An 11,266-nucleotide genomic window follows, 5' to 3' on the forward strand; every position below is an offset into this window, starting at 1 on the left:
GCGCTGGCTGCGGTGCCGACCGACCAGGTGTTCGCTCTTGCCTCGCGTCTCCGCCTCGCCTGGCCGCGCTAACGCTGCGCTAAGGCTGCGCGCCGCGCCTGGCTGCCCCGCTGCCGCACGGGCCTGCCCTAGGGCCTGCCTGGACACGGCCCTGCAGGCCCAGCCCGTGGCCGCGCGACGCGCACTCGGCGCAGGCGCTCGCCTTGGTGCCTCTCCGGGATTCCCGGCCTGAGGGTGAGTGAGTTCCGCTGCCGTCCGCCGACGGGGGAGTGCCGACGGCCTGGCACTCCCTGCGCTACACTGCAAGGCCGGAATGCACTCCTGAGGTGTCCCACAGTGTAGGGCCAGGCCGCACAGTGGGCCAGAAGACCGGCGGAGGCGGTCGAAATAGACTATTTCAGCGGAGCCGAGAAGAAGAACAAAAGGCGAGCGGGTCACTTCCGGTTGGGTCACAACAAACAGACGACGCGTTGGTTTTCTACCTACCAGCGGTTCCAATAACATGTTATTTTCACTCGGATGAGTCTCAAATATTATGTGTAAGCTTTAAAACGCCGCGTAACTTTCAAAAAGAGATTTTCGGCGATGTTTAAATCCTCTGTTGTCTGTTTGTTGTGACCCAAGCGGAAGTGGCCCGCTCGCCTTTTGTTCTTCTTCTCGGCTCCGCTGAAATAGTCTATCCCGGACGCGTTTTGAGCTCCAGAGTCGCTGAATGGGACTCGAACTGAACGTGTGACCCCACCAATGGATTGCTCTCCGAACGAGGAATCCGTTGGTGGGGTCACACGTTCGGTTCGAGTCCTGCTTAGCGACTCTGGAGCTCAAAACGCGTCTCGAGTCTTGGCCGCCTGCTCCGGTCTTCTGGCCCACTGTGCGGCCTGCGGGTGATCGCCCAGCCCGTCGCGCCGCCAGTAGACCCGCCTTGACGCAAGCAGACGCAAAGTGAGGTTAGGTCCGTGCCCACCCACCCACCCACCCGCCCGCCCGTCAAGGTTCCAGTCTTTGTCAACGCGAGCCGAGACGTTGGATTTCTCTCGCTCGCTGGCGTTCGCGCGCGCTGCAGTTCGCAGCGACAACGAACCCAGACACTGCCACCGGCAGAGCTGAGCCAAGAGGAGACAGCGCGCGATTCTTTTTAAAATTAACTGTCTTGTGTTGCAGCAAACGAGTGTACCTGCGTACTCAGTACACTGTAAAAAAACTCATGTCGACTAAAATTGCGTCGACTTTCTTGGAAGTATTCGTTTGAATGAAAGAGCTCCCATGCGTCCATTCCTGAGATTGACACTGATGTCTGCTGCTCGACAGATAGTCTTGGTACCGCTACGCCCCAACGCCTCTCCGGCGTGCTTCGCGCTTCGCGAGCTTGGCCGAGTCTGCTCAGGGTCACATGCTAATGTACCCCCCTCCACCTTCCGGGGGGTCATCGCGACTAGCGCGACCTGCTGACTGATTCCGAGAGTCGTTTTCGTCGCCCTGTCCCTCTCGCACCTGTACGGGACGCGCCATGAGTGCGAGGGAGACAGAGCGACGGAAACGACTCTCGGAATCAGTGTGCTGGGCGACGTGCCTGTTGTCGGTACCGCACCCCGGAGGCGAGCCCGACGGCTTCGTGACGCTCGGACTTTTTGTAAGGGCGTCGTCATCAGACAGTGAAAGTGGAGTGGAGTGTGTGTGGAGTGTGGAATGGCGTGCGAACCATGCAGCAGCCACGCCGATGCACAGTGGGCCAGAAGACCGGTGGAGGCGGACAAAACTCTTGACGCGTTTTGAGCTCCAGAGTCGCTAAACGGGACTCGAACCGAACGTGTGACCCCACCAATGGATTCCTCGTTCGGAGAGCAATCCATTGGTGGGGTCGTACTTTCGTGTCGAGTCCCATTTAGCGACTCTGGAGCTCAAAACGCGTCTAGAGTTCCAGAGGGCAGCCTCAAGAGAGTTCATGTGGCGTTCCCTGGTGCGCTCACTTAAAATTCAGAAAGTGTGACACCCTGCGTGGACCCGCTGGAGCTGTGAAGTATCTCTCTCTCTCTCTCTTTCTCTCTCTCATTCCTCGGTCCGAGCATCGCGGCCCCGCGCATCCGGAGACTTGGGCGCTGGGGCTGTGCCAGGGCTGTGCGTGTGGCGTGTCTCGGCCAGAAGAGTGCATCCGTAAGTGCTTCGTCGCTCTGTCTCTCGCACTCACGGGGCGTCCCGCAGGGGTGCGAGAGAGACAGAGCGACGCGGCGTCCGCGGAAGGCGCCGAGGCGGCGACGCATGTGAGACTCTCTCACGAGCTTCCGCCGCTTCGACGTCGACGTCCTGGGCGTCCTGGACTCGGTCTTGGACCGCCCGACCGACGCACCGTGGGAGAGGAGACCGAGACAATCGACTCGGACGCTGTCGATGCGTCGATGTTGGACGCAAGCCGTTTCGATATTCCATCGGCAGCCCGGCCACCGCAAAATGGCCGACTTCCCCGAGTCCGACTCGGCGCACAGTGGGCCAGAAGACCGGCGGAGGCGGCCAAAATCCCGGACGCGTTTTGAGCTCCAGAGTCGCTAAATGGGACTCGAACCGAACGTGTGACCCCACCAATGGATTGCTCTACGAACGAGGAATCCATTGGTGGGGTCACGCGTTCGGTTCGAGCCCCATTTAGCGACTCTGGAGCTCAAAACGCGTCTGGAGTTTTGGCCGCCTGCAGTGGAGCGCCTGCGAAGTCCAGGGTAGGCCGCTCCGCCGAACAGGCGTGCGCTCCGCCCGGCCGCACTGCCTACCCTCCAGGCGCTTTCTCTCTCGCACTCGCGCGTCGTCCCGTAGCGCCGTGGCGGCGCGAGAGAGACAGAGCGACGAAAGCGACTCTCGGAATGGGTCTCCAGGCCGCAGGACTGCAGTGCAGGACGTCCTGTTCCTCCGCGTTGTTGCGCGGGCCGCGGCAGAAACTGAAAGTAGCGCCGGCTTGCTGGCGGCCACTGTGACCGAAGCCCGCGGAGCGCCGCGGAGCCTGTGGGAGGGAAGGCCGCGGACGACCCCCCTCCCCCCTCCCTTCCCGTCTTCCAGCTGCTGTCACGTGCTGCCGGCGATCCCCGTTTCCAGTGCGGGTGTTTGGTGTTTGCTCCAGCAGCCCCAGCCTTATTTGAGTTAGTGACGCTTCCGGAGCGGCTTGACTAGGCTTGGCTTGGCTCGGCTTTGGTCGGCTGCTGACTGATTCCGAGAGTCGTCTGTCACTCTTGTCACTCTCGCACTTGTGGGGCGTGTCTAAGCGGTGCGAGAGAGACAGAGTGACGAAAACGACTCTCGGAGTCAGTCCGCTGGCTGGCGTTTGAGTCTCCAGCTCGTGCCACGCGACGCCGCGGTGGTCCGAGTGACACGACAGACTGATTCCGAGCAGCGTCGCTTCGTCGCTCTGTCTCTCTCGCACCGACACGGCACGCCCCATGAGTGCGAGAGAGACAGAGCGACAATGTTCGGAATGAGTGTGCCTTGGCGGCCGTCGTCCCGGGTCGACCCAGTGGACTGGCCCACCGCCTTACATGGCTCACAATGCATTGGTTGCGCCATCCAGCCATCCAGCCGCGCCATCCAGAGATCCAAGCCGTGCGGCGTGCGGCGGGGCGGCGTGCGGTAACCACGGTAACGCCGCGCACGCGCCTCGCGGCCTCCTCCCTCCGCCGGGAAGCAATGACGGCCTCGTTGCGAGGGATCGTCGCACAGTGGGCCGGAAGACCGGCGGAGGCGGACAAAACTCCAGACGCGTTTTGAGCTCCAGAGTCGCTAAATGGGACTCGAACCGGGCGTGTGACCCCACCAATGGATTGCTCTCCGGACGAGCAATCCATTGGTGGGGGTCACACGTTCGGTTCGAGTCCCATTTAGCGACTCTGGAGCTCAAAACGCGTCTAGAGTTTCGGCCGCCTACCTTCACCTGTATGCATTAACGGGACGTTGTCCGTCTCTCAGTCAAGATGAGGAAATTGGCCGAATTCCAGTCGACTTGACTGTCCGTTTTCACGGTGCAGGCACTCGTGACGCCGCCTTGTCTGTGTGGACGAGTCGTTTCCAGTGGCGTCACGCTCTGAAATGCCGCGGTCAACGAGAGTAAAACCATGCGGGGCAGGCAGGCCAGAGGCAGGCCGGAGCAACTGGAGCACAGTAATCTGCATAGATAGCAGCGCGATGCGTATATAGTGTACCCAAGAGCACACTCTAAAAAAATCTTAAAACGTCTGCTTTGCGTGAAGATCCTATGTCGGTCGTCCCCAAGCCTGTGCGACTTTGCGCATCGTTACTTGTACACTGCATCCAAAGGAATCAGTAGCTTGAGCGGCGTCTGGGAGCGCGAGGAAGAGCAAAAATTCAAACAATACAGAATGGTGCTTGAATGGGCACAATGTCAGATTATAATTTATAAATTTACAACTTTACGTTTTTTATAATTCGTAATTTTACAAATTATGCGAAAATGCCTAAAGAACCCTCCAAAACCCCGAAACCGATCATCTTACTTGTTTTCGAAATCGATCCCCGCCGTCGGCCATCGACCTCTCGCGCTGTGGAATTCCAGACTTTTTTTTTGCAGAGTGATAATTAGTGCACCTGCTGATTTGATTGCAGACGCGGCGCGGCCCCGCCACAGGGACGTGCAGTCGGCGCAGAACGCCATGGAACGCCGCTGTGGTGTCTCGTAGAGGCCCCCGCCCCACCACGCCCCGCCCCGCCCCGCCACGCCCACCGGCAACCCACGCAGAATCGAAGCCGATTCTTGCCCCGCCTGGATCCGCCCCTGCCTGGCAGGCCTTGCAGTGTGCACAATCGCCGCCAGACAGCGTGACACGGGCGGCGCGGCCTTGGAGGCCTTGGAGCACGCCATCCACACCGCCACGGCCACGTAGGGGAGACGACACGGCCCCAAGATGCCGCGGAAGCTGCTCAAGTTCCTCATCCTCTTCGACAACACCAACCTGCTGTACTTCCCCGGCCAGTTCCTCAGCGGCCGGGTGCTGGTGGAGCTGGAGGAGGACACGCCGTCGCTCGGTGAGTGGCTGGGGTAACTTGGGGTAAAGAAGGGGTAACTTGGGGCAATGGAGGGGTAACTTGGGGCAGTGGAGGGGTAACTTGGGGCAATGGAGGGGTAACTTGGGGCAATGAGGGGGTAACTTGGGGCAATGGAGGGGTAACTCGGGGCAATGAAGGGGTAACTTGGGGCAATGAAGGGGTAACTTGGGGCAATTTAGGGGGTAACAATAGCATGTTTCGGCCACTACAGTGTCTCGTATGAAGGATTGTGGACTTTTCCGCCCTTTTTTTCACCAAGTTGGTGCCGAAGCGTAAGTGCGGCAATGGAATCCAGAGCAGCAGCCGGCACTAAATACTCGATCCTCAACGAGCTCCGGGTTGCCCAGGATCGTTTCTGGTCGTCGGCAACGGGGCGCCAGCCATCCGATGCCGGAGGACCATTTCGTCGCTCTGTCTCTCTCGCCCCCCTCGGGAACACCCAAGAAGTGCGACAGAGGACGAAACGGTCCCTCAGACGGCCGCGCTGCCTTTCGCCTTGTGCGTCGCTGCGTCGCCAAGTCGCTCAAACGCGGCGGTGGCGGTGCGCGGTACGCAAAGCGTTCCGTTACCCGGACTACCCGGACCGGAGGAGCGGAGCCGAGCCGAGCCCCAAGCCGCTGGAGCCGCGGCCGACGCGGCGTGCAGGCCGCAGTGCCCGCAGCCCGCAAGGATTCGGCTCCCATTGGCCGGGTGGGCTGCGGCAGCGCGGCGGCAGCAGACTCATTCCGAGAGTCGTTTTCGTCGCTCTGTCTCTCTCGCTCTCATGGGGCGCCCCGTGTGGGTGCGAGAGAGACAGCGCGACGAAGCTCGTGGCGGCCCACAGGCTGCGGGTGGGAGTGAGGCGCAAGGTCGCCGCGGCGCCCCGGACTCCTCCGGACGCGGTCCTGACGCAGTCCGCGGAGAGAGAGAGAGAGGGGGGGGGGGGAGTACCCGCGCCAAGCCGCGCCGGCCGGAACACCGTTAAAGATAAACATTGGGCACGTCAGGCCGTCAGCACACTGATTTCGAGAGCCGTTTTCGTCGCTCTGTCTCTCTCGCTCTCACGGGGCGTCCCCTCCAGGTGCGGAGGAGACAGAGCGACGAAAACGACTCTGGGAATCGGTGTGCGGCTGTCCCTTCTAACAGCGTAGTGTCCCTGTCGACAGGCCTCCACTTCCACGTGATCGGCGAGGGCGTGGTCAAGCTGCGGACGCCTCGCAGGGACCGGCCCGCTGACCGAGAAAGCTACATCGACTTCAGGATGCGACTCCTGGGCGAGCCAGGTAGGCGTTCGGCGTGCCCAAGGCGTGCCCAAGGACCCCGGAACCAGGACCCCTGCAACGGGACGTGTTGGCAGCGACACTTGCTCGAGTGGACACGCCCAGGACGTCAAAATGACGACGTCAAAATAATGTCAAAATTATGCTTTTTTTTGGTCGAAATTTTGACTGAAATTGGTCATATTGACATCAAAATGACGTCACTGTGAGCGTTTCGTGTTCTTTGGGCGCCCCTGACGAGTGCCGTTGGCGTGTTCCTCGGCAGGCTCCGCGCCCGTGGTGCTGTCCCCCGGCATCCACAGCTTCCCGTTCAAGCTGGGCCTGCCGCTGGGGCTGCCCTCCACCTTCCTGGGCAAGCACGGCTGGGTGCAGTACTACTGCAAGGCGGCGCTCCGCGAGCCGCAGGGCCTGGTGCACAAGAACCAGCAGGTGTTCATCGTCATGAACCCCATCGACCTCAACCTGGAGCCGCCCATCCTGGCGGTGAGTGGCTTGCATGGCCTCGACTCCTCGACGCGCACGCCGCACAGTGGGCCAGAAGACCGGTGGAGGCGGCCAAAACTCTGGACGCGTTTTGAGCTCCAGAGTCGCTGAGCAGGACTCAAACTGAACGTGTGACCCCACCAATGGATTGCTCGTCGGAGAGCAATCCATTGGTGTCCCCACACACGTTCGGTTCGAGGCCCATTTAGCGACTCAGAAGCTCTAAACGCGTCTAGAGTTTTGGCCGCCTCCACCGGTCTTCTGGCCCACTAGAAACGGCCCTGCCAACCTCTGTCCCTGTGTCCGCAGACGATCTCGTACATGAGCGGCGGCAAGGTGGTCCAGATGGAGACGAGGGAGTTGGCGTCCCTGCGGCGCGGCAAGATTCGGCCCGGCCAGTCGGACGAGTGGAACAACCAGCAGCTCTACGTGCCGCCCCTGCCGCCCACCAACCTCAGGGGCTGCCACCTCATCAAGATCCAGTACGACGTCTACGTGAGTACCAATGCTTCCCCCCCCCCCTCCCAAAAAAAAAGAAAGAAAGAAAAAAAGTAGGTAAAAAATGCGGGGTTGCCTACCCTGCGCCTGGCTGGAATTCCCTGTCTTCGGTAGTCGTCGTTTCCACGACCACTATTTCTCTCTGAATTCTGTATCCCTTTTGTTGCACGCGGCCGCTACCTTTGCGTGCTCCTCAGCCCCGTTAACGTTTTTGTGTTTCCCTTTGCAGTTCATCATCGTCCCGAAGAGCCTGGAGAAGGAGATCAAGCTGCAGCTGCCCATCATGATGGCGACGTACCCCCTGCGCTCCAACGACGGCACGCTCCGGCGCAAGCACAACACCCACTACCCGACCACCCTGCCCATCTTCAGGCCTTGGCTCGAAGAGAAAGCCATCGAATAGGCCAGCAAATTTTGGCCAAGAATTCAGCGTTAAGCCATTGGGTTTCGCAAGGCCCAGCCATATCACACTTAGACCTCAGGGATTCTGAGAGTGCAAACTTGAATCAGTTCAAAGTCAGGATTGGTGCTATGAGTATTTTCCTCAAGATTTTTGATGCTTCTTTTGGGGAGCGTACCCTGTTCTCTGTTACCGTTGGCTTGTTTTGAAAAAAAAATCTTCCTAACAAGTTGGATGAAATGTCCGAAACTTTCTCTTCAGGATTTATCATTTGTAAAATCTAGCTCATGAAGATGGAAGGAGTAGCAACCAGGAGTTTCTTGAAAAAACATATCCATTTTAATTTTAAGACTTTCATAACACACATAATATAAATGTGATGAAGTCACGTAATAACTAATTTACAGATTATTTGAATATCAAATTTTTTAACCACTGTTTATGTGGACAAAAACAACACTTACTACTCTTTTTGGTAAAGAAAAAATTCTGCAAGACTGACCTGAAGTCCTGTACCCCTTCCAAATGCTACTAGCACCAGTCAACAAAGCATGCTGTGAAGAGTCATGGTACTACTATTGGGGTGAACAACTCAAAATAAATTAGGTAACTTATTTCTCACTTGTTTCCATTCACTAACATATTTTTGAAGCACTGAAGCTCAAATTCATTATAAATAAACAGTATGCCAGAACCCAGGATTGATGTGCCCTTGTAAACTTTTACTTCCATTGGCATATCAGTCCTAACAGTGAGTGCAGAGCTATTTGTTGACCCTTGTTCATTTAAAGTAACTTGACATCTAGCTCTGCCGAACCAATACTGTTCCTATTATTAATTAATATTAAGTTACAAGAAGCTAGGGGAAAAATGTGTCTTTAATAGATTGTGATAATTTTGTACAGATGGATAGCAGAAGAGAATCATAATGTTGTATTAATGCTTATTTCTATGTTGGATTTACAAGGATGTTAGATAAAGAAAAGAATTACATAAATAATTATGAGTTTATTCATTACACCCAGTGCCACATTGAGAGGGAAATGTCAGAAGTGCATTGAGCAATCTTGCACCATCGAAAATAGCCAAAGAAAAGCAAACAGCTGGAAAGGGAAATCTGTGGAACTGTTAACTGCTACAGTTTTTTCTACTTTCCTCAAAATACAGATGAATGTCAAAAACAAAAATTAAGAAAAGCCTACACAGCATAAAATATCATTGAGAACTTTAAGAATACTGAAAACTTTGCTTCATGAAACATGAACAGACAATGTCCAAGTCACCTGACAGTTCGGAATCAACTTAAATCTTAGAGACCAATAATTTTTTTTTTCTGGTAAAGAACATTTGAGAGATGTCAACAACTTGAAAGGTAAAATACCAAACCAATCAATTGACAAAATCCTGGATCAGTAAATAGAATGAAACTTCTACAACAAACAAAACAAGCCTGAGATAGGAGTGTTTAGGCCATTTCATTGAAACAAGGTTACATTACAATTAAAAGTAATCAAATGGCAGTTGTTTCTCAACCATTTCACAAAATCAAAGGCACTGATCATGATTGGCACCTGGTTTATTATCTTTCAACATCAACACGCTTTCAATATTTTGACAATTTTATAGATATTACTTTTGGTACCCCTGTGCTTAGAGGGTAACATTGTAACACACATTTAAATCTCATCACAATGAGCTTGAAAATTCAAGCAAAAAAAATGAAAAATAAAAGCACTAACTTGAGCCCATTTCTTTTTTAATCTTCTCAGTTATTTCTTCAACCGATAATTTTCCATTGGACACTAAAATTGTCTTATTTCTTGATCGTGAACCCTACAGATTCAAAAAAGAACGTCATTGAATAAACAATTTTTAGATGACCAAAAGGAGCTACTTCTGAAATATGCAATAGATTACCTTGTCCAAACTTATGTCTCCTTTTCTGAGTCCAAGAATTTCAGCAATGTATCGAACAAGCTCAGTATTGGCTTCACCCTCTACAGGTGGAGCAGATATTTGAACGCCAACACCTTCCTCACTAATATCTGAGAAAAAGATCACCAAACTGACAACATGGTTTGAAAATAAAATATCAACCACTTATCATCTTGAGAAAATTTTGACTACCTGTAATGCCATTTTTCTTTGCTCCAGGCTTTGCATGAATCTTAACTGCTACATCGCCAGATTTAGTTAATGAAATAACCCCATCACCCCCAGTTTCAGCCTGTAAAAGAGAGAAATATTCATAATGAATATAGGGAAGCAAAAGGCTTAGTCTCAATGTGGAACACATAGTTAAGATAAGAATTCTCAGAAAGCTTGGTACAAAAAATTATGATGAAATTCTTCAGGTATCTACAGATCTTTTACCCCATCAATCTGTTGTCCTTGCTTGTCATTTGGCATCTCTGAGGAATCTTCTTCAGAATCCGATGCACATTTTTCAGTGGATTTTGAACTATGAAGAAGGCAATAGTCCATGTATTCAGAATATGTAACAGATATCTTCTCACTCCTGTAGCGAGTCAATTTAATTGCATTACGCACTTCTGGAGTGACTGTAGCTTTGAATCCACCTTTACGAAGGAGGGAATCAATTGTCTGCATCTGGTCCCAGCCTTGTTTGGTGGCTACTTCAGGAAGATAAGTTGCTGAATGTCTGACACCTTTATCGCTGAAATATTCTATGCTGATGCCGTGGACACCAAGCTCCCAGTCAAGGTAATCAGAGCCCTCTTCAAAATGACACAAAATCGACACAGATACTCGCAACCTTGGAAGTTCTTCCAGAGTAATAGGATCGAAACGAGAGTCCTTCAAGGCACTTGTCACTGCATACTCTTGAAGTCCAACGTGAAGATTCTTCGCACTAAAAGTACCAATGCAGCCCCTCAGGCGACGATCCTTTGCAGTTTCCCATGTCACGAAGATTGGGAACGGCTCATTACAGAAGTCAGGAGCTTTGGGTGCTTGTGAGCAATTGAGATATGAATTCAGCACTTCAAAGCAATAGAAGCACATTTCTGGGCAGGCAACAGTCCCATTTTTGAGACCATTAGATGTCGATCCATTACAAGCGACACTAGCTGAGTTGTTAAGCTTCTGTTTCTTCGAGCCACAGCTGTTGGCAGCCATCTCTCTTGTTTACTCCTCACTATCAGGGCAATCAGTTTCTCGGCCTCTTCAAAATTACCTCTGTCACCGCGAAAACCATTCACAAAATCATAAATGACAGATGACAGGTTTAACCTCCAAATTCATTACCTGTTTATCAGTGGCAGTTTTTGTAGCTTTTGAGCTTTTGGAAGATTTCGGAGGCATGGAAGAACTATTCAACTTTTTCTTCTGACAAGCAGAAGATAAAGAAATGAAACGTTTAAGCATAAAAATACAACACAAAACAAAAAGAACTAAGGGAGGTGAAAGAGAGATAGAGAGAGAGCGCGCGAATCAATCAATAATTCAAATAGAGCATGACCAGCAACGCATAAGAGACAACTTATTTGTGTCATTTGCTTCATTTCTGCTCAACGCTGCAATAAATGGGTTTGGCCAAAAGCGTCTTCATCCGCCACACGTTACGACT

General features: G+C 53.2%; 2 protein-coding genes across 3 annotated transcripts; one reads left to right on the plus strand and one right to left on the minus strand.

Annotated features, from left to right (window-relative positions):
• Window positions 1-129: 129 nt before the first annotated feature.
• On the plus strand, window positions 130-8,677 carry LOC117644844 (arrestin domain-containing protein 2). Its single transcript, XM_034384492.1, is given in 6 exon segments — window positions 130-234; window positions 4,597-5,016; window positions 6,183-6,299; window positions 6,562-6,811; window positions 6,941-7,274; window positions 7,507-8,677. Coding segments are annotated over 5 exon segments (996 nt in total). The 5' UTR covers window positions 130-234; window positions 4,597-4,895; the 3' UTR covers window positions 7,681-8,677.
• Window positions 8,666-11,242, minus strand: LOC117644843 (uncharacterized protein CG5902-like). Of its 2 annotated transcripts, XM_034384491.1 has the most exons (5): window positions 10,945-11,242; window positions 10,051-10,875; window positions 9,805-9,904; window positions 9,595-9,722; window positions 8,666-9,510 (listed from the first exon to the last, which is right to left on the minus strand). In XM_034384491.1, the coding sequence occupies exons 2-5, from the start codon at window positions 10,813-10,815 to the stop codon at window positions 9,412-9,414; spliced, it is 1,092 nt and encodes a 363-aa protein (XP_034240382.1). In that variant the 5' UTR covers window positions 10,816-10,875; window positions 10,945-11,242; the 3' UTR covers window positions 8,666-9,411. The 2 variants fall into 2 exon arrangements, with proteins under 2 accessions (XP_034240382.1, XP_034240381.1); XM_034384490.1 differs by having other exon boundaries at window positions 10,051-11,242.
• Between the last annotated feature and the right edge of the window lie 24 nt (window positions 11,243-11,266).

This window comes from Thrips palmi, unplaced genomic scaffold (genome assembly GCF_012932325.1).
Source record: "Thrips palmi isolate BJ-2018 unplaced genomic scaffold, TpBJ-2018v1 HiC_scaffold_18, whole genome shotgun sequence".
Classification (NCBI taxonomy): domain Eukaryota; kingdom Metazoa; phylum Arthropoda; class Insecta; order Thysanoptera; family Thripidae; genus Thrips; species Thrips palmi.